At 43.4% G+C, this 27,719-nt stretch overlaps 1 protein-coding gene across 1 annotated transcript in view; it reads right to left on the reverse strand.

The window, feature by feature from the left end:
- Positions 1–27,719, reverse strand: part of MYO10 (myosin X) — a 468,050-nt gene that overhangs the window by 339,640 nt on the left and 100,691 nt on the right. Inside the window, exon 2 of the mRNA XM_030207302.1 lies at positions 24,575–24,673. Coding sequence (XP_030063162.1) covers positions 24,575–24,673 — 99 coding nt within the window. The remainder of the gene's footprint in view (positions 1–24,574; positions 24,674–27,719) is intronic.

Raw genomic sequence — 27,719 nt, forward strand, 5'->3', positions numbered from 1 at the left:
ACCGGACAGAGCTTCGCCGTCTGACAGAAGCTTTGGAGAAGACTCTCAAACTAAGCCAAAATCTGCCATCTTTTATACTCTATCCTCTCCATAGAAGTGAATGGTGAGAAACCTTGCTCCTAATCTTTCTCACTTTCTGAGATCATACTTCCCATGCGATCTGCTATCTGATGTGCCCACCTCCTTCCGTTCTCAGCTACTGCTAATTATCAACATGTTTTGGGAAGCGTTGAGATAACAGTTTCACATCTTCCGGCTGCAATACTTTTCATACCTTCTCATGAACTCTGTATTACCTCTGTATCATTGTATACCAAACTAATAAGCTCCATTTTATTCATCTGATCTTTCATTACAGATGCTATATTTGATTTAAAAATTGTACCATTATTCAGACCTGCTTTTTGCAGATTCTCAAATATTAAATCACTTGCTTGTTCTTTGGCCTAGTCAGTACTTTTCTAGTACTTTTCTAGGCTGCATAGCTTTACCCATCACTATTCCAGTGGTAGCCTTAAAGCTAGGCCATATATTAACATTCCCCTCTTCACCCTATCCCATAGGGTGACACCAGGGTTAACGTACCTTGGTACCATCCATTCCAGAAGGTATTCTATGAGGCCATAAAATTATCTGAGTCTTAAGATCAACTGGTACAATTTGTTTAGTTTTCGGTTGAGACTTACTCAAACCTGTAGCGAGAAATGTTTTTATGAATGGGACTAATCCATGAGCTCATTTACAAAATCCCATGAAATATAGGTATGCGGGTAATAGCAATTTCAGGTGGATCATACTAATAGGCTGTTTAAGGTTGTAGGTATTCAGAATCCTTAAACAGGTCTGGATTCCTGGACCTTACTAGTACTCATCATTGGCATCCAATCATGAGCACTAATAAGTGGATAGCAAGTATGAGGTTGCCTCATACAGCAAAAATGGTCAATCCTAGGAAAATTTATATTAACCAAGGTCATGCATGGATCTTGACATATGCATAATGACCTGGAAGTATGGGAAGCATTGTATATATCCGTTACCCCTCTTGGAGCTTAGTCAAACCTACAGAAAGACATGCAGCTCAAGTAAGCCTACACCAAAGTTAAACAATTGCATAACAGGTTGATACTAACAGAGTTTACATCTTCATTATGATATCAGAGCCAGTATTAGGGTTTGATGTTACCCTTGTATCTGAGCAATATCAACTTCAATTTAAATTACATAAACAGAAATGACGGGGAAACTCGTGGAAAAACAATTAGAACAATTAAGGAAATAATAGGAAAATAAAAATAAAACCTTTTCAATATCTAGACAGGATTGTTGCTAAACTGAAAATAAAACATAATATGAATCTATAATGTCCATAAACAGCAACAGTAGTTCTCAAATTAAGTATCATTTCAAAAGTTTCTTTCATCGATCACGGTTGAGGCGGTGGAAGCGCTGAAGAATCTGGACGGAGATCTGGCAGGCTGGCTTGCTGAAGGAAGTTGCCGGTCTTGAGATGTAACATCTGGTTCTATGGCTGAGTAAACACGTATATCTTTCACATGGACCCAAGACTTGTGGTCCAGTAGTTTGCAAGGTGTAACGATTATTGCCATAAACTTGGGGGATCTAACATCATTTGGGCCAGGATAGATTTTGTTTTTATTCTAGGCATACACCATCATAATCAGTCCATCAAGAGCCAGAGGCTGGCAAAGGAATAAGCAAAATAACTGTATGCCTGAATGATATATTGCTATATCTTAGTGGGCATAATCAGTGTGAATTGAATAGACATGAAAGACAATGTCAACATGGAGAAAACAGTGTTAATTAGGTGCAAAAGCAAAAGGGAAACCAGAAGGGTTCAATAATGAAAAGCCAATTACATAAATGCAAGACAGATTGGTAATTATTACAAAGGCATGATCAAATAACAATGGTAAAGTATATGGAACAAAAGAGAAGATTAAAAAAACAATTAACATTTAGAGATGATGGTAAATGTTCAATTATTGATGTATGGAGGGCAATGCGTCGCAATCTATCGCCAATAGATATGGAATCTTCACCTACGATGACTACCATTCACCAAGGGTTGAGCCCTCAGCTGCAGGAGGCCAGCAGGACTTACGAGTTAGATGATTCAGAAAGAAGGGTAGCTTAGGAAATAGTCATATTCAGAGCAGAAGTCTAATGTGCAGGAATTTAAAATGCATAACTAGTCCAGGTGATGGAAGTATCTTCTGGAATCACGATCGCTGTCTGTTGTAATAGAGAGCTCGTATGTAAAGTGCCATGTAAGTTCTGGAAAAGATGAGCCTGCAAAAATATTTAATATAGCAGAATATTTAAGAGCATAACCAAGAAGGTCTAAATTAAGGACATCATTTGGACAAAAGAAAATTCTCATTGGAGAAGTTGGTGCTCCTTTTTCTTGCCAGAGGTCAGTTGCAATAGAAGTACTAAACTGGAATAGAGGCGGTAGATCAGGAATTGGATTTGCAGTCTTCAGTCAACCTACAGTACTGATTAAATAGAGATGACATACGAGTAATGCCTAGTATTTAAATCTTAGCACAGGATCATTAGAAAGAAAAGTCAAAGAATGCATTGCTAGTTCTTTGGTGCACCAGTATGTGGAGTATAGACTCAATATATAATATCACAAATTACAAGTTTTCTTGAATATTATCTTAGATAGGGTAGAAGTGGATAAACTCTTTAATTAAACTGGTATTGTCCTCGGTCATGAGCTTGGACTCTTCAATGGAACCTGCAGCAAATGATTCTGCAGGGTTTTTTCCAAGATAAGATTGGGTTGGTGCTGAATTAATGGACCCCAGCTAGTGGAGGAGTGGCCTAGTGGTTAGGGTGGTGGACTTTGGTCCTGGGGAACTGAGGAACTGAGTTCGATTCCCACTTCAGGCACAGGCAGCTCCTTGTGACTCTGGACAAGTCACTTAACCCTCCATTGCCCCATGTAAGCCGCATTGAGCCTGCCATGAGTGGGAAAGCGTGGGGTACAAATGTAACAAAAATAAAAAAAAAAAATGAGGAGATAGCAGTGTCGGTCTGCCTGGATACTGAAAATTTTGGAGTCCTGGCAGAGCGCTCTCTAGTCATTCTTTGCTTATCAATTGTGGAGTCATCCTTGGCCCTGTATACTAAATTTTCCAGATCTTGTTATCAACTGGATATTTGTCCATATCCAGTTGACGTTTGCTCCACCACAGTTTAAGGCTTGGCTTTATACTACGATTATTGATCACCTAGCAGCAGGCCAGTTTCCTTCGTGTCTAGGAGATATTTTACTTACGTCACTTTTAAAGGCTCCTACTTTTGATCCAGGACAAACAAACCATTACCACCTCATAGCTAATATTCTGATGTTTGCAAAAATCATGGAGGGCTTAGTGGCCAAGCATCTGGAAGCTTATTTAGATCATCAGTCTGCTTTTGAAAATACAATCTGGGTTTAGATGGGGATTCAGTACCGAGACATTACTTAGTTCTTCACTAGCCCAATTAGGTTAACAATGTCATTTTAATGTAATTTCATTTGCCTTCAGCTTTTGACTTGGTGTACCATTTTATTCTATTGGGTATTCTGGATCATTTTGGTTTGGTTGGTTCTGTGCTCAAGTGGTTTGAAAGATTTTTAAATTAGTAGGGTTTACAGGATTCAGAAGGGGCAAAATCTTGGGTTCCTATGGTGGGTGTCCTGCAGGGCTCCCCCTGTCCCCGATTCATGATTTAATAGCAACTCTAAGAAGGTCTTTTGATCTCTCCAAGCACAATATGTACCTGTATGCAGATGATATTTCTATTATTCTTTCGCTATCAAATTCTGTTGAGATATTTTAATGCAATGAAACAGTGGGCTGCTCAATATAAGCTGAAGTTAAATACTAGCAAGACAAAGATTCTCAGTTTGATTTTCACTATTTAGGGAACCCCCAAATTCTCCATTAGTAATTTCAGGTATTATGTTTGTTCTGGAAACATCTTTGACAGTGTTACGGATAATTCTGGATAGTCATTTAACCATGAAGAACCAAATTAAGCTACTTACCAGGAGAGTTTTGGTCAAATTGAGGCACTTACAGTATATAAAATGTTATAAATCATAAATACTTTCAAATTGTGGTACAGGCACTAGTGCTATCTCAGCTTGACTATTGTAATTCACTCTACCTAGGTTGCCTTAAATCATCTTTTAGATGTTTGCAAGTTTTGCAGAATATGGCAGCGAAGCTAATCTTTGGTAAATGGAAATCTGACCATGTTATACCTTAGTTGAGGAGCTTGCAGGCTCCCAATGGAGGCCCACTGCCAATTCAAACTATGCACTTTAGTGCACAAAATACTTTATGGTTCTGCCCCTGAATACTTGGGCCAGTCTTACCTTTGGAATGTCAGATCGTCCTCTTAGGCCAAGAGATAATGGTCTGTTACAGTTCCCTACTCTGAAAAAAGTGAAATACAAATCCATCTGTCCATGCAACGGGATTTGCTTATAGCTCTGCTTGCTGTCTGAACTCCCTTCCCTTTGAACCGAGACCGACTTCAGATTACCTGGAGTTTCGTAAACTGTTAAAAAACAGTCTCTTTTCCTTTTACTTATCTGATGGAGGAGATACTTAAATTTTGGTACATGGGATACTCTGCTTTATTTTTAAGGGTTATGATAATTTAATGTAAATTCTTGATAAGGTTACTTCCTAGGATTTTTACAGTGTGTGTGTGTGTTAGAGTCTTCTGTTAAGGGAAGCATTTCACAGTATGGGGGCTAATCCAGAGAACACTTGCTTACTGGTATCGCATAGTGTGATGTCTTTTGGAGAGGGTATGGTTAGAGATACTCCTTGGGAGGACCTTAGTGACATTGGAGGTGCTTTTTAGTCTTTAAAACTCTATGGATGTTGGAAACAAATTATATCTAAGGGGTCGAGAATGCCTGTGCAAGGGCAAAATAACAGAATGGGGCAAAAATTAGGAGGGGAGGGGGGAAGAGGGCTGTGAAAATACAGAGTTCAAAAACAGCCCAGATCAGTAGTAGTAGTAGTAAAAGTGAACCAATGCATTTCTATGGAAGTAGTAGTTCCAGCTTCTGCAGCATAGAAACTTTGAAACAGTAAAATACAGCAATTAAGAAATTGCTCTGTTCAGACTGCCTCTTCCCTCCCCTTTCCCAAACACACACAGGACTAGAAAGAATTCCATGAGACATGCTCCATATGCTTTCCCATTTGTTTGTAATCTACTCAGGAGGTTGTTTGAAGAGAGGACCTTTGTTACTTTTGCTCCAGATTCAGAGAGGTCTGTTTTTTCACTCTTTAAATGTTAGTTGACTTTTTTGGGGTCAGGCAGAGAGAATTTATCCAGATGTGTTGAGAAAAATTTGGAGTTAAAAAAAAATTTTTTTAACATAAACAAGTACCTCAGATTTTTCTTGAAATATCCTTGTAAAGGTTTGATAAATTATCAAGGTAACTCCTATTTTTACAGGTAAAAGAATCCTCCTCTACTACAACCAAACTTAATTGTTTCAGGTCACTGTGTAAAGCAAGTCTGAGAGGCTTATACAGTGGTGTGCTGGTAAATTTTTAACAACAGGCTCTCTCCCCGGTCCACCTCGGCGCCCCCCCCACCCCGTCCACCACTGCGCCCCCCCACCCACCTCTGCGCCCCCCCCCCCCCAAAAAAAAAAAAAAAAAATTTGCAGAGCTGGCTATACCCGGGCGGGGGGGGGGGGGGGGGGGGGGGCGCCAGCCAACACATTACTCTCTCCAGGAAAAAAAAATTAAATGATCCCAGGTTCCAATCTAATTCATGTTTAATATGGGATAAAATGCCATAAATAAGTAAATAAACAAACTTTTAACGTTCAGCACCTGATTCTCAAAGTGGACATATTCCAAACACTATAATGAAAATAAAATTATTTTTTTTTCTACCTTTGTTGTCTGGTGACTTTGTTTCTCTGATCATGCTGGTCCAGTATCTGATTCTGCTGCTCTCTATCTGTTCCCTTGACTCCGTTTCCAGGGCTTCCTTTCCATTTATTTCTTTTCTTTCCTCCTTTCTTCTTCATTGCTGGTCCTCCGCATACTTGACTGTACAGTGGATCCAGCTTCTGCCTATTTTCTCCATCCATGTGCAGTTTCTCTCTTCACTTCCTTTTCCCTCATCTAATCTCCTTCCTCTATCTTCCCTCCATGTCCAGAATTTCTCTTGCTCTCCCCGCCATCCATGTCCTGAAACTCTCCTCTCTCCCCTGCCTCCCTCTGCCCATCCATGCCCAGCAGTTCTCTCCCCTGCCTCCCTCTGCCCATCAATGCCCAGCAATTCTCTCCCCTGCCCCCCTCTGCCCATCCATGCCCAGCAGTTCTCTCCCCTGCCCATCCATGCCCAGCAGTTCTCCTCCCTCCCCTCCCGCTCCCATCCATGTGTAGCGATGTCCTTCGCCCCCCATCCTCCCCTGCCGCTCCCATCCGTCAGTTTCAATTACCTGCCTCAAAGCGCTGCATTATTTAAGGCCTGCCTGCTGCCCGTCTCCAGCTGCCTTCCCTGCTTGCTTCTCAGGCGTTCGGTTCGCGCCCTTAGTCCCGCCGTGGGAAAAGGAAATGACGTCAGAATGACATCAGAAGGCGGGACTAAGGGCGCGAACCGAACGCCTGAGAAGCAAGCAGGGAAGGCAGCTGGAGACTGGCAGCAGGGTTTTAAATAAGGTGGCGCTTCGAGGCAGGTATTTGAAACTGACGGATGGGAGCGGCAGGGGAAGATGGGGGGGGGGGCGAAGGACATCAGTAGACATGGATGGGAGCGGGAGGGGAGGTAAGCATGGCACCCTCCTGCCATGCTTACCTCGTGCAATGGAGCTGGCTCGCCCCATACAACAACCGGCTCGCAAGAGCTGTCAAAATTTAACAAGCGGCTCTTGCGAGCCGGTGCGAGCTGGCTCCAGCAAACCACTGGGCTTATATGAAGACTGGATGGGCTATCTACAGCGTATGGACCCCCCCCCCCCCCAATTCTTTTAGGGCTCATTAACTGTATGTCTTTATACTTTTCAAAACTGTTAGTATGTTTATTAACTCTGTTAAAGTAGCATTTGCCTTTAATACATTTTCATATGTAGTAGGCTGCCAAAATGTACTTTCTTACGCAGTTGCAGGAACAACATTCTGAGTCCCTGCTCTAAAAAGGTGCCAATCAAATCTGAATGCGGGGGAGGGGGGAGGTCTACTCCAGGAAAGTGGTCCAGTAGAAGTGAAGCTTAAGCTTTCGGAGGGAAGTTTAGAACTGAGTTCAGAGATGAGCAGTGCCTCTTCTTCTCTGGAAGTAGTCCTGAAAGAGCAAATAGGACTTCAAGGGGGGGGGGGGGGGGGAGCGCGGATGTTACCCTCTCCGGGGGTCCACAGGGGTTTTGGTTTCGGACAAAAAAAGGAGGAGAAAAACAGACACAGGGGCCGACAAGAGAAGGAAAAATACTAGACTTAGTCCTTAGTGGTGCTCATGATCTAGTGCAGGGGTAACGATACGAGGGCCGCTTGATAACAGTGATCATAATATGATCGGTTTTGATATTGGCATTGAAGGAAGTGAAACTAGGAAATCAAGTACGCTAGCGTTTAACTATAGAAAAGGTGATTACGACAAAATGAGAAAAATGGTGAAAAAAGACTGAAAGGAGCAGCTCGCAGAGTAAAAAACTTGCATCAGGCGTGGATGCTGTTTAAAAACACCATCCTGGAGGTTCAGGACAAATATATTCCACGTATTAGAAAAAAGGGAAAAAAGACTAAACGTCAGCCGGCGTGGCTAAACAGTAAGATAAAGGAAATCATTAGAGCCAAAAAAACAATCCTTCAGAAAGTGGAGAAGAGAACCAACTGAAAGTAACAGGATAGATCATAAGGAATGCCAAGCCAAATGCAAAGCGGAGATAAGGAGGGCAAAAAAGGACTTTGAGAAGAAATTAGCGTTGGAAGCAAAAATACATAGTAAAAATTTTTTTAGATACATTAAAAGCAGGAAACCGGCCAAAGAGTCGGTTGGGCCGCTGGACGAAAATGGTGTTAAAGGGGCGATCAAGGAGGACAAAGCCGTAGCGGAGAAATTAAATGAATTCTTTGCTTCGGTCTTCACCGAGGAGGATTTGGGGGGACACCGGTGCCGGAAAGAATATTTGAAGCGGGGGAGTCGGAGAAACTAAACAAATTCTCTGTAACCTTGGAGGATGTAATGGGTCAGTTCAGCAAGCTGAAGAGTAGTAAATCACCGGGACCTGATGGTATTCATCCCAGAGTATTAATAGAACTAAAAAATGAACTTGCGGAGCTACTGTTAGAAATATGCAATCTGTCCCTAAAATCGAGTGTAGTACCGGAAGACTGGAGGGTAGCCAATGTTACTCCGATTTTTAAGAAGGGTTACAGAGGAAATCCGGGAAATTATAGACCGGTGAGTCTGACGTCGGTGCCGGGCAAGATGGTGGAGGCTATTATTAAGAATAAAATTGCAGAGCATATACAAAAACATGGACTGATGAGACAAAGTCAGCACGGATTTAGTGAAGGGAAGTCTTGCCTCACCAATCTAATGCATTTTTTGAGGGGGTAAGCAAACATGTGGACAATGGGGAGCCGGTTGATATTGTATATCTGGATTTTCAGAAGGCGTTTGACAAAGTGCCGCACGAAAGACTCCTGAAGAAATTGCAGAGTCATGGAATCGGAGGTAGGGTATTATTATGGATTAAGAACTGGTTGAAAGATAGGAAGCAGAGAGTAGGATTGCGTGGCCAGTATTCTCAGTGGAGGAGGGTAGTTAGTGGGGTCCCGCAGGGGTCTGTGCTGGGTCCGTTGCTTTTTAATGTATTTATAAATGACCTAGAGATGGGAATAACTAGTGAGGTAATTAAATTCGCCGATGACACAAAATTATTCAGGGTCGTCAAGTCGCAGGAGGAATGTGAACGATTACAGGAGGACCTTGCGAGACTGGGAGAATGGGCGTGCAAGTGGCAGATGAAGTTCAATGTTGACAAGTGCAAAGTGATGCATGTGGGTAAGAGGAACCCGAATTATAGCTACGTCTTGCAAGGTTCCGCGTTAGGAGTTACGGATCAAGAAAGGGATCTGGGTGTCGTCGTCGATGATACGCTGAAACCTTCTGCTCAGTGTGCTGCTGCGGCTAGGAAAGCGAATAGAATGTTGGGTGTTATTAAGAAGGGTATGGAGTCCAGGTGTGCGGATGTTATAATGCCGTTGTATCGCTCCATGGTGCGACCGCACCTGGAGTATTGTGTTCAGTACTGGTCTCCGTATCTCAAAAAAGATATAGTAGAATTGGAAAAGGTACAGCGAAGGGCGACGAAAATGATAGTGGGGATGGGACGACTTTCCTATGAAGAGAGGCTGAGAAGGCTAGGGCTTTTCAGCTTGGAGAAGAGACGGCTGGGGGAGATATGATAGAAGTGTATAAAATAATGAGTGGAATGGATCGGGTGGATGTGAAGCGACTGTTCACGCTATCCAAAAATACTAGGACTAGAGGGCATGAGTTGAAGCTACAGTGTGGTAAATTTAAAACGAATCGGAGAAAATTTTCTTCACCCAACGTGTAATTAGACTCTGGAATTCGTTGCCGGAGAACGTGGTACGGGCGGTTAGCTTGACGGAGTTTAAAAAGGGGTTAGATAGATTCCTAAAGGACAAGTCCATAGACCGCTATTAAATGGACTTGGAAAAATTCCGCATTTTTAGGTATAACTTGTCTGGAATGTTTTTACGTTTGGGGAGCGTGCCAGGTGCCCTTGACCTGGATTGGCCACTGTCGGTGACAGGATGCTGGGCTAGATGGACCTTTGGTCTTTCCCAGTATGGCACTACTTATGTACTTATGTACTTATGTTATTCTGGTCCTCAGCTTCCCCTGAGGCACAAGTGCTACTAAAAAAGAAGAGACAGATCTGAGAGAACTGATCCTGCTCCTCAGTGAAATTAATGCCAATGGTACTGCCGACTCCACACCCTGCAAGGGGTGGTCCCGCACCTTTGACACTCGCTCCCCAGACAGGGAGCCGTGAGGGCAGGCTGAGCACACTCCCGACACTGCTCTCTGGTTTAACAGTCTCCGAGGGAGCTGCCATGTACCTCAGCTGAAATCACCAGGAGTCCCCCACCAGCAATGAGGAACTTACTCCTAAGGACCCCCCGGATAGAATGAAGCCCTGCTTGCTGTGAGTGCAAAATACTGTAGAAAAAATGGTAAAATTATGCCTTACCTGCTGATAATTTTCTTTCCTTTAGTAGCAGCAGATGAATCCAAGAATTGGTGGGTTGTGTCCATCTACCAGCAGGTGGCGATAGAGATTACAAAGCTGAAGGCCATGATACCAGACAGCCAGCTCCTCCTCCACCTCAGTACGTCTCATCACCAAGCAGAATCAGACAAGAAACCAGGAAGCCTTCCTCACCAACCATACAAAACAGAAACTTGTCAGTTTGACTTAAGAGAAACCACGACTGCGATGGAGTCCTCTTCAGTGGTTTCTGTTCTTTCCTCTTCTTTTTTTTTTGGAAACTAAAGACCAGAACAAGAACAGACAGGCAAAACAAGCGCGGCCGACAAAGGGCAGGAATCCTGGATTTATCTGCTGCTACTAAAGGAAAGAAAATTATCAGCAGGTAAGGCATAATTTTACCTTCCTTAGCGTATGCAGCAGATGAATCCAAGAACTGGTGGGATGTACCAAAGCAATCCCTAAGTAGAGTGGGAAGTCGCCGCTCCCCGAGACAGAACCGCCACTGCAAAGGCAGCATCTGAATAGTGAAAGCACACCCATTCCGCCCAAGAAGTAGATGGCAAACTCGTGAAATGAGCCTGGAATGCCACCGGCGGGATGCAACCTTTCCAAAAAATCCACAAATTATCTGCAATCCAACGAGAAAAAAAAAATCAGATCAGACCAGAGGCTGTCGTCCCACAGCAAGAACCAGCGACAAAGACAAAGAGAAGATCTGAATGCTGAAAAACATGCAACATATGCAAATACCTGAGAGCCATCTGAACATCCAGAAGATGAAGTGCCGTGTACTCCGTGTGAAAATCCCCCTCCCGAAAGAAGGTAAGAAAGTAAGGCTGAAAAAGAAAAGCCAAACCACAGCCGGAAAAGAAGGAACCGAAAGCAAGGTCACTCCAGACTCAGCAAATTGCAGAAAAAAACAGCTCGGAATGGCTGCACTAAAAAATTCAGTGCGTGCCGAAGAATTGGCGACCAAGAACACTGCTTAAGTTCCTTCTGCAAAGGAACAAAAGGAGTCTGAAGCAACCTAGACTCGGAGAATACGAACGAGGTTTCAGGGAGAAGAAGGTAGCAGCAGCGGAGGAGCAAAGCACTCTGCAAGAAATGCACCACCTCTGAATGTGAGGCCAGACCAGGCTATTCTGCAACCCATCCTGCAGAAAGAACTCAATCGCTGAGGAAGACGCCCACAATGAAGACCAAGCGTGGGCCACAACCAGCCTCAAAAAAATCCTCAACACCTGAGAATACGTGGTTGCAGTGGACCGTAGATCACATACAAGATCGCAACAGAACAGTAGCCATAGCGTCCAAAGAACTCTGTTCCTCAGAGTTGACCTCTCAAAACACCAGGCCGTTAAGACCAAAGCGAGAGGGATCATCCACTCAGGAGTAGACCCAGAACAAAGAGCCCGGAGTCAAGCAGATCCAAAATGAAGCCACCAGCAGGAGCCTCACTATATCTGCATACCAAGGGCGTTGTGGTTAATCCAGAGCTACAAGAATGACTCTACTCCAGTGGAGAGCGACCTGAAAAAAACTCGGCCGCAGAGAGGCCACGGAGGAAACACTATCGAGGAACGTCCTCCGGCCAAGGATGCAATAGAACAACCAGCCCTCCAGAATCACCCTCTCTCCGATCACAGAAGAAAGAAGGCACCTGGGCATCCTTCAGAAGACATGTACTGAGGTGAAGGAGGAGCTGGCCGTCTGGTATCACTGCCTTCAGCTTTGTAATCTCTATCTCCACCTGTTGGTAGATGGACACAACCCACCAGTTCTTGGATTCATCTGCTGCATACGCTAAGGAAATATATATATATTTTTAAACAGAAGACACCCTGACTCACGTGAGGCTGAAAGGGGATTCCAGCGGGAGGGGGGAGGAAGGGAGGGACCTGGCCCCACCAGGTGTACCCTGCTCACCACAGTAGCAAGCCCTCAACCCCTTAAGGGAAGCTCAACTCGGCCAGCGGGAATGGGTGAGGAGCCCAGAATCCAGAGCTGTAGAGTTATGACCTTCCACCAGGAAATATATATATATTTTTAAACAGAAGACACCCCGACTCATGTGAGGCTGAAAGGGGGTTCCAGTGGGAGGGGGGAGGAAGGGAGGGACCTGGCCCCACCAGGTGTACCCTGCTCACCACAGTAGCAAGCCCTCAACCCCCTAAGGGAAGCTGAACTCAGCCTGAGGGAATGGGTGAGGAGCCCAGAATCCAGAGCTGTAGAGTTATGACCTTCCACCTGCTAGAAAGAGAGAATAATGGGGTTTGGCTGCACATGACCACATATAGTGAACCTCCGAAGTTCTCTCTATCTCCACCTGCTGGCAGAGGGACATAACCCACCAGTCTCTGGACTGATCTGTGGGACGCTATGGAATGTTAAGATATAAGCTTGCAACAAGTGTCTGTCTATTTCTATAATTTTCAGAACTAACCAAAAAGAAAGCCTAAACAGAGGGAAAAAATTCCCATTTCTATCCTATAGACCTAATACAATGCCAGAGAAATTAACACATTCAGTTGAGCTGTGTCAAGGTTTATAGCAGAAATCTTCATAGCGTTGAGCAACGGAAATCTGATGCCAACAGTTTAGTGCATTTATCTAATACCAGAGTGCACAAACTGGGAAAGGGAAGGGATTAAACAACCTTGCACGGGGGGGGGGGGGGGGGGTGGACATATACTTGTTTTTCTAAGAGTGACAGGTGGGGAAAGACTAGGAACTAGAGCAGGGGTGTCCAACCGCTGCCCTTGCCAGGTCGGGTTTTCAGGATTTCCCAACATGCATGACATCTATTTGCATGCAATGAAGACAGTGCATGCAAATAGATCACATACATGTTCGTTGGGGAATCCTGAAAACCCAACCGGATTGTAGCTCTTGAGGACCAAGGTTAGAAAACCCTGAACTAGAGTCTTCTTCCACTGGAGGACCTTCAAAGTAGGATGATTAAGAAACCACCCAAGTCCACATATTTCCTTATCCCTGGCAGCCTGGGACCCCTGCATCTCAGCACACAGCTCTGTTCTGGGGGAGCTCCTGCCAGTTAGGTTTTCAAGGCATCTGAAATTAGGGAATGAGCAGTGGGTGAGAGGGTAGGTGCCCAGGGACAAAGACCTTGGGGGGGAAGGTAGCAGAAAATAACTGCGTGTGGACCGGCAGAAAAGGAAAATGCAGGAGAAGAGACACATTGAGCTATGTTCCCACCCAGGTTGGGAGGAAAATGGGGAGAATATAAAAAAGCAGGAATTAGGATGAAAAGGGTAACAGGCTAGATGAGCAGAAACCACACTGAGGAGAGAGAGCAAAACATAAGCTTGATTACCCCGGGTACTAAAATGTCAACATGTATTTGTTTATTGTATTATTCTTAGGTTTAGTAAACTGCTTTGGGTTGGACTATTTCTAAAGGAACACAGAATACAAACACAGCACAAAAAGATTGGAGGCAGGGCCCCCCTGCATGTCACATTTCACTGCCTGACAATTTGAAGACAGAACCTTATTAGCTAGTCTTTCTAAAAGCTGAAAACCTGGTTGTTTACTGTGCATGTCACTAATTAACGTATGTACATACGAGGAACCGACATATACACAGATGTAAGATTTACAGCATACCTGAGTATTATGTGTAAACCCAGTGCATGACTTTCTTCCGGAGATTTAGGGTGAACAACTGGAAAAGCAACACTCTATAATTGTAGCCATGACTAACAGTACCTTACACCTAAATTTATGTTTCTCAATGTGTATAATTTTGTTAACACCAATCATTCATCACTTTTGGTTTGAGAAAGTAAATTTGTTTTGGAAGGGGATGAATTATTGCTTGCCATGTATAGTTTTGTACACTTACATTTGAAAAAGGTATCGGTTATTTGCGATTTGAAATGTTTTAGATATGATTTTCTGTTTTTCCTTTGGAAAGGAAGATATAAACTCCTAAATGAAGTTGTACATAAGTACATAAGCATCGCAATGCTAGGACAGACCAAGCACCCTGTCACAGTTGTAGCTCTGTCTGCAATGAGTACGCATGAGAGATTTGAATACACTCCCTCCACTGAATGCAAATTTCTCTCCCACACATTTATTGTGGATACCCTAAAAAACTAACTGGCTGGTACTCCGTCAGGATAGGTTTCAGTGGCACTGCCCAAGGGCACCAACCCTTTCAAATAGTGTCTACAAGTGTTGCATGATTTATTCAACTAAATATAGACTATAAACACATTTTGGGGAGGAATAGAGATGAATACAGAGGGAGACAGACACCCCCACCACCACCACAAGAGATTCCCTCCAGTAAGGAGGTTTCAAGACAGCATAAATTCTTACGCCTCTCTTATTAAGTAAAGCTTGTTTTGGTGTTCCCCATCCTCAAATAGCCATAGTTGTTTGGAGTCCACCCTACTCCCTTTGCCTATAAGTACCTATTTATCCCTCCATATTTGGGCTTGGTTAGCTCCGCAGAAGTGAGATGCTGTAGTGCACAGTGGCCAGATCTCATTCAAAAATCAGGTGAACTAACCGGAACAGAGAACACTTTGCTATAAATACATCTTTGGGCAGCAGCGGCTTTCTGTGGAAGCCTTGGTATAACATCTCTGTAAGAGGCCAGTGAACTAGTTTTTGTAACCTGCATGCTGTTTTGCTATCAGGCACTGCATATGCCTTCACTTTCAATACTCCTTAACTAGTCCCTTATTTTCTTACTCCTGTTATTCTATCTTATCTATGTGTTCCATCATGCTTATACCCTACACTGTCTACTAAAATGTTTTATTACATATTGTATTGGCACTGTAATGTAGTATACTATGTCACACTTTGTATTGTTTGAATATTCTTACTGCTGTAATTGTCTATTGCATATGTTTGACTTATTCTTGCTGTATACCGCCTTGAGTGAATTTCTTTAAAAAAAGGCGGTAAATAAATCCTTATATACCTATATATAAGCCAGTCAGAAAAATTCAAACACATTTTAAACTTTTCTACAGAATGTACTGGAAAAAGATTACATCTCCCAGATGTACAAGTTACAATTTTTGCAAAGTGTTTTCCAAATGTAAATTTAACTATAGACTACTTTAGAAGCCCTCTTCATGATTTACATGTATAAATACCAGCATTTACACATGTACCATCAAATAAGTGATAAAAAGCCACATTTTAGCAAGCCAGGATTTACATGTATAAACTTTCAATATATGCGTATGGAAAGTGGGTGTGGTGGGACATGGGCGGAACCCAAAAACAACACATGTATTCATTTCAGAAGAGGAATGCACATCTATGATCACCGACCTCAATGTCGAGATTTACAACTGCTACCAGATATGTGTAAATTTTGTAAAAGTGCTCATATGGACAGTGATCTACAGCAGGGATTAGCAGAGGTCACCCCCTTAATCCCCCTGTGTCCCCTCCACCCCTTAAAAGTCAATAGCGCCAAATGATTGTGGCTTCTGTACTTAATTAGGACCATATAGATATATAGGTTTCAAAAACAGCATAACGTACACATTCTAAGTTGGCACTTACATATCTAGGTTCTGAAATTCCAACTTACAGTGCTGATACTTCAACGTGTATATTCTTGTGCTGCCTCTGTTAACATTTTAGTTTTTGATAATTGTAAAAAATCTTGCTCCCACATAAATGTTGATTCCTGCATGTATTTTATTAGAGATTCTACACTGACACATCCCAACCTGATAATTTTCCTTCCTTTAGTCCTACCAGACCAGTCCAATGGGTTATGCCCATCTACCAGCAGAAGAAAGAAAGAAAAATAGTGCAGAGTAATTCACCCCTTAAGGGTATTGTGCAGCCTGAATGTTTAGTATTTCGAATAGCCAAGCAATGGTGCTCTTGACATCTACAATGAAGAATATTAAAACCTGGCCAATGAGGCCACTCAGACTTAGCTGCAGCATGGATCTTACTCAACTAATATACAGATATTTAACAGAGTCAGGCGAAGTGCGACATAAAAGGAATATGGTAAGCTGAAGAAATATGACATCCAGTATAATTTATGACCTATGAAAAATGTTATAGAAAGGGCATCTACATCGGTCTGGTAGGATTAAAGGAAGGAAAATTATTAGGTAAGAAAATGTTCTCCTTCCTTTTCATCCATATCAGACCAGACCAATGGGATGTAAAGCACTGCCCCAATAGGAATGTCTCCCCAGTAAAAAAAAACACAAAGGAAAAAAGGCTATGCCATAGCAAGGTAAGAATGTTGACCCATAAGTACTAGAGAAAATTAAAGACATGTGTGAACTACCAGATGGCCCAAATAGATAACTCAAAAGGATGTTGCTCAAAAACCATCCACAAACAAGGACAGTTTAGGAAGGCAACAATGAATCCCCCCCCCCCCCCCCCAAACAACAGAGTAGCTGAAACAGGGAGAGCAGGGAAAACAAGTAGTAAACAGAAAGAAGGCCCAGGAAAAATAAAACAAGGAAGAAGGGCCTGAAAAGTCTGAATAAAATGCCAAGAGTCTGGCTGAATGGCCTAGAAGGCCATACTCAGTTAAAACCTAATATTCAGATAAGAATAAAGGAACATAAAGGCCTGAAAAGTGCATGAAACGAGAAAGACCCACCTAGGCTAATAGGGAGAAAAACTCATAGGATGAACCAATTCCATGGGTCTCAACTTCACAGATCTCAGAAGTTATGTAACTGTGCTGGCCAATGCCTCTGTGGCCCTGAGAGATTAGTAGAAACAGCTAATCTGCAGGCTATACAAACCATGTGGTCTGAATAAGAGGAGTATATATGTAGCATGATATAAGTTTAATTCTCAGAGTTATTGGTTTTGCTGGATCAGATCCAAATCATATAAAATATACAGCTGCAAAGACTTTACTTCCCCCCTCTCCTCTGGAAAACTACTAGAGCTGGGTGGTTACCTAAGCCCATCAACACCTATCCAAAGAACCAATCACAGAGGCTACAGCAACAAAAGACAGTGAAACTCCACCTATTATCAGACAAAAGAAGATCAATCACCCTCAGACAATGGACCAGCAGATGTTCCTTTCAAAAGACAGCTACCTCAGAGACTGCAGTAACAAAAGACTACACCTCCACCTATTTTCAGACAAAGACTAAGCCCATCTAAGCTCAATCACTCTCAGACAATGGACTAGCAGATGTCCAGGCAGGAAGTCTTGTGATGTCATTGAGCATGTGACCTGTTGCCATGCTCCATCTCAAAGCCAGATGCCCAGAATTCAGCTACACAGGAGCTTTCTAATTGGACCAAGGGCAACCACCTGACGATAAATGCCCAGTTCAGACACTTTAAAAGCAGGGGCTCTTTCTTTAGAAAGTTAGTTCTTCCTGTTCCTGGCTGTTCCTGATGCTCATGCTCCTGTCCTAGTCGCTGCTGCCCTGAAGTGATTAAATCTAAAAGCAAGCTAGAATCTCCTGGAATCCTGACTTCTCAAGCTGGACATCACATCCACCTAAAAGAAACTGCTTCAAGCTCATCAGACAGCAAATCTACAAAGAAACGTCCTGTTCCAGCAAGGATTCCTGCATCACTCTCCATAGCAGCCTCCATCAATGTGAGTTATCCAGCTTCATTTACAATCAAACCTGTTATTTTGTAGCATACTTCCATTGGTAAAAGATCCTCTCTAAAGCTGCCTCTCTTTGTAAACTTATTACCTTGACTGTACTAGAAATAAACATTTTCTTTTAAAGTTAACTATCTGGCCTTTATATTGGGAAAAGCACATGTTCTCACATGTGCAAGCTCCAAATGCTCTAAGCACATGTTACCTTTTAAAGTTACACTGATAGCACATGGTCGCTTTTTAAAACTTAGTGCCATGCTTTGAGCACATGTTCCAAAACGTACAGTGCAGGTTAATGTAATTAATTCAAATTTAGTGTATTTACTTCCCCTTTTCCTTACCTTATAGGTAATTGGGGAATAATAAAACAGAATAGAATCAAAATATAAATACAGCACATGTTGCGACCATATGCTCTGAGCGATCCCCTCTATTCTTAAACATCATTTTGGAACTGTAACATTTCCTGTAACATATAGACTACCCACAAAACCATGCCAAATCAAAGTCAAAGTAGGCGAGTTATGAGAAGCATCCAGCAACAAGAAGGACAATAGTGTATTAGAGCCGCCAAGCACCAAGGGAGAATGAAGGAGCTGAAAAATTACAAAGGGGAGTGACAACAGAAGACTAAGCAGCAGCTGTAATCAGAAAGATATAGCCCATCACTTTCACAGGTAACAAACCTGCAGGAAAGTAATGAGAAAATGCAAATGTCTACTGAAGACCACACCATACAGGCTGTTGCTGCCGCAAGTGCCCCACGGGCTACTGTAGCCAATATCCAACAGACAGCCTCATTAGCCAGCAGTCCACCGGCTGCAGCCCGCGCTATACAGGCGGCCGCTGCAGCTCACAGCCCATAGGCAGCTCTAGTATCCTACTCCCCTCCCCAGGTGAACGTGGTAGCCTGTGGCTCACAGGCAGCTCCACACTAAAGCCAATTCCATACAGGCAGCCTCTATAACCAATGCAATTGCTGGAGTCAAAGCCCTAGAGGCAGCCAAGGAAGCCAGTGATACCGAGGCACCTATTTCAGCTATTTGTAAATGAGACAATTGTCATAGCTGGCACATTGGCTACTGCGCTGAAGGATGTGAAGGGCCAAAAGCGGTAACTGGTGCCACGTATGCAGCTACAGAAGATGTTCCCACTACAGGTGAGTAAAAAGAGCAGCAGAACAGAATCAAAATCCGGTTCCCTGTCCTTGCTCCCAGCAGGCTCTTAACCATGAGGTTAGTCCTGAACACAATGAAGAGGTAGCTGTTGATAACTGGAGATAGACAGGCTACTGAAGCATGGGTTCACATACATATGGCTGTGGTTAAATGTTCTAATTGAATGTGGCAACTGGCCAGAGAGACGAGGCCACTGTATACCATGAAGAACTGTGAAAGCTGTCACTGAAACCACTCCTGTTCATGCTGAGACTGATGTCACACCCATGTCTTCCTCATTTGAGGATGCTGTAGCTAACTCCACAGATGAAGGTTCTGCATCCAAGGCTACACTTGAGTAGGATTAATCTGAAACCATGTATGAGGATGCTGCATTTAGAGCCAAGCCTGAATTTAAAGTCACCTCCGTGTATGCCCCAAATGTATCCTACACGCTGCTGAATCATTATAGCCACACCAAATGCAAATCATATTCTTGTCTCACAGACAATAGATGAAGCCAGGATAGAAGCAGTTGAAGGAGGAGTACCGATTTCGGAACTGCTGACAATATAATAAAAACCTAGCAAAGAGAGAAAAGTACACACTTACCTAAGTGATGCTGACACAAGTAAACAAAGTAAACTGCATACTTACCAGAAAAAAAATAGTTTCTCAAAAAAACAGAAATCTCTCTAGCCACATTTGGTACCATTTACTAAGCTAACGGCACCATTAGCGTTTTTAGCACGTGATAAGCATTTGCACACGCTAACCATGTAGATGCCCATAATATGCCTCCTTATAACTGTCCCACAGGGAAGGAGTGTGGGTGAATGGGGAAGGGGAGGAACCCAGCACTACCAGCTGTCACCCTAGCTGGGGGATGAAGGACTCAGCACCACTGAGTATCATCACAGCTCAGATATAACAACAGTAATTAAATGAGCCAAATTCACCGGCAATAACCCCCTGCTCAACTGGCACCCAGAAACCAGGTCAGGATCTAACAGAAAGCACCAAAGAAGAGCTGCATGGTCCACCTACCATCCGCTTAGTAAAAAAAAACAACATTCCAGGCTGCACGATACCCTTAAGGGGTGAATTACTTGAACTATTTTTCACTGTCTACTTCTGCTGGTAGATGAACATAACCCATTGGTCTGGACTGGTGTGGTACGAGAAAAGGGGGAAAAAAAAAGCCTTGTGCACTAAATTTAATACATGCTAACAGTGATTTCACCAAGCAAAGTCTCCTTTGCAAATCAGCCATCAGAAAAATCAATAAAAATGACTTTAAAAACAATTTAATGTGCTCAGGATCATGACGGACACACCAAGGAGTGCCTCACTTCGTCACAGTAAGTTTTGGACAGATGAGTCATTGTGTCTCCAGTTGCATAATCAAAACACATTTGTGGATGTAGGGTAATGGTTTAAGGTAAGGGCACTCCCTAGCATGTTGTACAGTAAGTAACTCACACTACAAATACAGATTGTCGATGACCTACTTTGTCTCAGTTTGTATATGACACACTTAAACACAACACAAGCTGAACCAAAATTTGGTCCAATTAAAGTAAATCTATGTCAAAAGTGAAATATAACACTTATTTTTTTTTTTGTTTGCAAGGCACTTCCTGCAACCTAAGGGGACATCTTCAGAAGCTACAGAATGGACAAAAACCTATTAGCTACTAAAGTACACAGATCCTAGGATGGGAACAGTATATGTTGTGAGGCTCTATAGAGATCACTGGCTCATTGTCTTCACAAAAAAATAATGCACACATTGAGCTATGTTCCAAGACAGAAAGTAGATCTTTACTGAAGTGCAAAAACAGAACACAATACTGGGCAGAAAAATCACAGGAAATATCCAAACTCCAGAGAACCATTAATTCAAAAGCAAAAACAAACAAAAAAAAAAGTATCAAATTCACTTCTCAAGCCCTTTGAGAAAGCTGCATGCGGGGACTCCATGTAGCTTCCTTGGGTCACTTCCTCCTAAAGTCCTTCTTACAAACTCCTGAACTCTCTTTTCCCATAGACCAAAAAAACCTTACTTGGCTAGTGTGTTTGGTCTTGAGATAAACAAGACATGTCCCAAGGTCTTAGGATACCTGGCTTTCAGACCATGCAGAACAAGAGAGCACCTTCAACCTTCTCAAAGCAATGAGGGAGCGAGACGTTCACTCTCAAAACTGGAACAGAAAAGCAGCTGTCTCATCTTTCCCTGGAGCCTGAGAGACCAGCCGACAGCTGCCTCTCAACCTCATGGTGCCTTGAGAGTAGCAGTTCCCGAAACACCTGGAGTCTCTTTTATTCTACCCCCTTCACACACACATACATGGGCTGCCACAGTTACAAGGATCTCACTCTGACAAACCTAACCTACAGGAAAAAAAAGACACTTGGGTGTCTAGACAAACAGGTCAAGATGGAATGAATCTAAACATAATATATGACCATTTAAAACAGGTCAAAAAGTGATATCCTGGGTCTTCTTGGTTTTCTAAGTATTTGCACCACTGCATATATCTTAAGAGAAAGATGTCTCATGTCTTTCTAAGAATTAACAGAGACAAACAACCCGGAGAGGCTGACATCTGCTAGAGCCAAGGCGCAGGAAATCACAGATATGATTGAGGTCTACAAAATCCTGAGTGATGTAGAACGAACAGAAGTAAATCAATTTTTCACTCATTACAAATGTACAAAGACTAGGGGACAGTTTTGACAAGCTCTGGAGGAAACGTCCATAGTGTGCTAATGAGACAGACATGGGGAAGCAACTGCTTGCCCTGGGAGATTTGTAGCATGGAATGCCGCCATGACCTAGGTTTCTGCCAGGTAATTGTGACCTGGCTTGGCCACTGCTGGAAACAAGATACTGCTGACCCCCAAAGATGGACCATTGGTCTGACACAGTATGGCTACTCTTATGTTCTTATGCCACTCGGTACATGAAACAATAGTACTGCATTAACTGTTTTATGGGCAGAACATTCCAGCACATGCATGAATGCACGCATGCAACTCTGGATGCCAATGGTTTTCTTGTGCACTAATTATGGCTGCCACTTGCACATCCCAAGTGTGCATGCATCTGACACACTCTCCCATGTCTGAGAACACTGGTTGTGCACAACCTATTGCCATACAATTTTACTGCATCGAGAAGCACTTTCTCTCTCTCTCTTTTTTATTTTTTTTTAAACACATGCATTAGCAAACCCTGTGCTGAGCTTTACTGCAGAGCGTTACTGCACAACTTTCTGCATTGGTCCCTCTGTGTGTTTCCTCTCTGCATTTTATGAAACTCTTGACTCCATGCCGAGCTGGATGCTTATTCCTTTGGCCATCAAAGCAGTATCCGGTAAGCAGGCCAGAATACAGCAGGCCAGTCCGAGTATGTGTTCCCATTTCCTGGGCTGCTAGAACATGCTCTCCCAGTCATCACGTAATCTGCAAGGTTTCAAGCTGTGACCCTTGAGGAGCTGCCAGAGCTCAGGGCAGGCAGGTAGTGGAGCATCTCACTCTCAAGTGCACTCTGCAGACATGGGATTGCCAGTGGTTTGGAATATATGACAGGGGCATAGCCAGACGTCACGGTTTGAGGGGGTAAGAGCCTGAGGTGGGGGGCATATTTTAGTCTGCTGCTCGGCCCCTGCTCCCCCCCCCCCCCACTAAAGCATAATACACCACACAGTAAATCATATGTATATGAATAAAATAGTATTTCAAATTATTACTTCCCTATCTTGATTGTAGTTCCTTCCTCTTCCCTTCACGGTCATGTTATGATTGCGCTCCTCCTTTTACTTTTAATATGTTTTATTGTTTTATTGTAAACCGCTCAGATATGTTTGATGCAGAGGCATAGCTAGGGGAGGCGCCAAAGAATAGGGATGCAGGACCAGTCTCAGACAACTAGGATGTGTCTTTCCCATGTCCACATTACCTGCCCATTACCTGTTCTCAACGTTTAGATACAGGCTGGTTACATATTCTCACCAGCCATGTTTTTTTTTTTTTTTTTTGGGGGGGGGGGGGGGGAGGAGAAATGTGTGTGTTCACCTCATAAATTCATTTTTAAGTTTGAAATTTGTCATGTGGCGAATCATATGGCACCACTCCCCAAAACAACTATTTAACACCTTCTCTATCCAGGGACAAGTACCAGCGGGAGCAAGGGCCTTCCTGCAAAGAGCCAGTCTGATGGGGAAAAAAGCTATCTTGAAGGTATGGCTGTCGTCAGAAAGCCCCACAGTCAGCCATTGGCGCTCACTAATGATTCAAATGTGCTCACTAGAACGGAAAAATGTGGCGGACTTGTCTACAGAAAAAGGAGACACATACTGCAAGATATGGTCTCCATATTGGGACACATTGACATCAGTGGCAAGAAGCAGAGTGGGGTGGAGGGGACGAAGGGGAGAAAATAAAAAATTTAAGGACTTACAAAGATCTAGATTGTATTAGCCTAGAATGGGAACTGGTACAGCTAACTGTTCTGTAAAAGTTATGCATTTGAAGATTTGTTAATAAACATGATAATAAAAAAAAAAAGTTTGAAATTTGTCAAAAGGCTCTAATAGAATGATCACAAAACCCAGAAATTTAAAGATAACTTGGGCCCACAGAATGCAAGCTTTTGTAAAAGAGACAATATTTTAAAACAAGTTCTTATAATAAAAGGTATAATGCCATCAAATTTTCATACACATTACAAGTTTAACTGCTACACTTTGAAATGTTTGTAAACCAGATTTCAGTACACCTTGATAACATCCATTAAACTAGTCAGCACCAGTGCACAGGCAAGGGTCAGAAGATCCTCTCTATCCAGACTACTGTTTCATCTGAAGCAGCTCTCTCCATATGAAAAAAATAAAATAAAAACAGAATTCACTGCATGGGAAATCTGGGCTACCACTGTCATGGGATTTTCAATGGATAATTGCCCTACTAAAGTCTGTGATAAAACTATGAACTGTCTTTCTTGTCTACTGACCCAGAGCAGTTCCATCTTTCCTGAATTCAATTTAAATATTTAGACCTGGCGGTTATTAACATAAAGGACTCCTGTTCAGAAGAAATGGATCCTCAGAAGCTTAGCCGAGATTGGGTGGCAGAGCCGGTGAGTGGCTGGTGGTTGGGAGGCGGGGCTAGTGCTGGGCAGACTTCTACGGTCTGTGCCCTGAAAATGGCAGATACAAATCAAGGTAAGGTATACACAAAAAGTAGCACATATGAGTTTATCTTGTTGGGCAGACTGGATGGACCGTGCAGGTCTTTTTCTGCTGTCATCTACTATGTTACTATATTACTCTTTTGAACTGCTTGCCTCCACTGGAGCAATTAGCTGAATGTCATATATCATTTATCAGTACCTGGCATGATGTCAATAAATTTAGAAGTTTAATAAAATGGGATGCCAAATGAGCCTTTTCTGTTACTTTGGTTTATTTAGTTCGAGAAGTACGGTCTTACCTGCCCATATTCGGTTTTGAAGACCACAACGCCACCTGCACAGGACTGCACAGTGCTGGGGAAGTGCTGCCCATTCTCCCGCAGCCAGACCTGCGTTCCCTGCAACACAAAACAGACGAAGGGTTAAGGATGCAGGGTACGCAAACACACAAAACACAAAATGCTCCTCAGTCCACTTTCTGTACAACTCTTGAGGTCCTTCTTCCAGCCAAGAGATATGGAGGATGAGGAAGAGGCTGCAGCAAGTCAACGACAATAGGGAGCTTCCACAACAATACTGATAAATGTCAGACAAACTCACAGTACATGAGTTTCTCAACTGCTATCCAAAAAAAAAAACCAGAAAAGTGCAGAAACATGCAAAGGACTTTGGGACACCAAACACCAAAGTGCTTTTCCCCAGCATATGGAATTATCAATATTGCACCGTATGTCATGGCAGGAAGTGAAGAGAAAAAGTACAACTGAATGTCAGCTGTATTTTTCTCGATTTAGGTCCAGTAAAATCTAAGGCATCTCCAATTACTAAAACAATTTTTGTTTGCAAGGTGACCGTTTATCAACGTTTATGATTTTAGGTGCTCACAGGCACTAAATTTAGCAGCACTCACTGTTTCCTACTAAAGCATAATACACCACACAGTAAGTCATATGTATATGAATAAAATAGTATTTCAAATTATTACTTCCCTATCTTGATTGTAGTTCCTTCCTCTTCCCCTCATGGTCATATTATTATTGCGCTCCTCCTTTTACTTTTACTATGTTTTATTGTAAACCAATCAGATATGTTTGATACAGAGGCGTAGCTAGGGGAGGCGCCAAAGAAGCAGCCACTCCCCCAAATAGACTTCCACATCGCCTGTGTTTTACACAATTCGTTGCATTTAAAACACGTGACAGCACCATCGGAAGTCCACTCTCCGCTCTCCCCATGCCTTCAACCCGGCCACGATTCTGATTTGATGGGCATGATATAAACCCTTAATAAACTTGAAAACTTATAATAACAACTTTTCTCTCACACTACCTCCTGCCCAGCAACCTCTCCCTACTATCCAGCAGCATCCATCCTCCTGGAACTGCTTCACCTGCACTTCCACCCAGTGGGTAACCAAGGGGGGGGCGGTCCGCCCTGGGTGCACGCCACTGGGGGGGGTGCCGCGCGCCTGTCGGCTCTTCGTTTTCATGCTCCCCTTTGCCCCGGAACAAGTTACTTCCTGTTCCGGGGCAGAGGGAGCATGAAAACGAAGAGCCGGCAGGCGCAGGGCACCCCCCCCCCCCCAGCGGGTTCTTTCGCCAGGGGATCAGGGGGGTTTTTGCCGGTGGGGGGGGGGGGCGCTGCACCAGGGGGGTGGGGCGCATCGGCGATCTGCCCCGGGTGTCAGCCCCCCTAGGAACGCCACTGCTTCCACCAATTGTCTTCCCTAATATGGCAGGACTCCTGCAAGCCACAGTTGCCTAACCTATAGCCAACAACTTAATACCCAACTAGCACCTCCCTCCTCAGACACTTTCAAAGCTGTGAGCAAGAACTAAGACTCCAGACTAACATGAAAGGAAGTCCAGTCCAAGCTTTCTTACTCCCTATGGACTGGACACAGCAAAACAACAAATGCCAAACCGTAAGGGGGTGGGGGTTGGGAGGCAAAACGGACAAAGAAACCAAGGACTGGATGTCCCATCACAGAATCAAGCCAGTAACAATCCAAAATGCCTGCATTAGCTCACGTTTTGCCATCACGGTTTTAGGAAATGCTTGAACAGCCAAATACAGTTTCTTCCAATTCCTCCTGGCCTGTATGGCCTAGTTAGAGGTTCTTAACCAATGGTGCCTGTACTCAGAAGGGATGTGGGAAGAGGTCAAATGGACTGCAGAGAAGGGTCTTGAAATCTGGGGGCCCAGAGGCTCTTCCCCCAGCTCGTCATCACACACTACAGCTCCCTGAGCCTCAGTGGGCCCTCTGCAGTCCCACCTTGAAGGGCCCTGCTGGTCTAGTGGCCTCTGCGGGGGTAGGAAAGAACACACACTTTCCTACCCACTACTGCTATTCTGCCTGACGCCACCATGTTTTAAAAATGACTGCCGACTTCCTATGGCAGTCTCACAAGACTGTCGAGACAAGTCTCAGCAGCTGTTCTGCCCTGGCAGAATAGCGGTAATGGGCAGGAAAGAGTGGGATTCTTTCCTGCCCCTTGAAGAAGCTGCTAGACCACCAGGGCCCTTCAAGGTAGGAGGGCTTGGGGGGCAGCAACTGCGGTGGTAGGGGGCTGTAATCTGTGGGAGGGGGCGGCGGCGGGGAGAGCGGGGGGAGACCAAGTCAATGCCAGTCTGTCCCTGTGAGGCAATGTATGAAACTTTCTAGACAGTTAGGAGAAAGGATTGTGCCCAGGTAACTTATGTACAATTTATGTAGCATTGTAGGTTTAAGTGAGACTTTGTTGGTAGTAAAACTGTAATACAACTGTAATTTTAGTGATATGTCAGCAGTTAGCACTGTTAACAGCTAGTAATCAGTAGTCACTAGTGAACACATGGTTTAGGAAGGGGGTGCAAGAATTTCAATGAAGGGATGCAGGAACCAAAAAAAATGGTAAGAACACTTTGTGTAGAAGATCGCATTGCCATATTCCCTCTCCATTGCATCTTTGCCTCTTCTTATACTTCATCTAAAGCTGTGGAGCTCAATTTGATCCTTGGTCTATCTTAGGCAGTCGGATTATCAGGATATTCCTAATGAATATGCATGCACTGCCACTAATATATACATCTTATGCATATTTATTAGGGATTGCCTGGAAATCAGCAGGCTAGATAGGGGTTTCAGAACCTGTTTTTACACCTTCAGGTCTTTCAAGTTCTTTGAAATCTGTGTTTTCTTCTTCATGTCTCACACTTTCCCTCCAAGGCAGCAGGCCCCAGGGACACAGGTGATGAACTTCCCTTCCACAGGTCTGGCCTCATGGGCAAACCTTTCCTCCCTCTCATTCTCTCGTAGAGAAGAAAGATGTGAAATCAAAATTGAAGTTTATGCAAAAAGCATACCCCAAAAATAGAATCCTTATATGCAAACATCTCAACGGACTATTCATTTTGGATATCCAGGTAAGTCAACCTGCTGGTGGGCCCATCAAGGATCACTGT

The sequence above is a fragment of the Microcaecilia unicolor genome, chromosome 1 (genome assembly GCF_901765095.1).
Source record: "Microcaecilia unicolor chromosome 1, aMicUni1.1, whole genome shotgun sequence".
Lineage (NCBI taxonomy): Eukaryota > Metazoa > Chordata > Amphibia > Gymnophiona > Siphonopidae > Microcaecilia > Microcaecilia unicolor.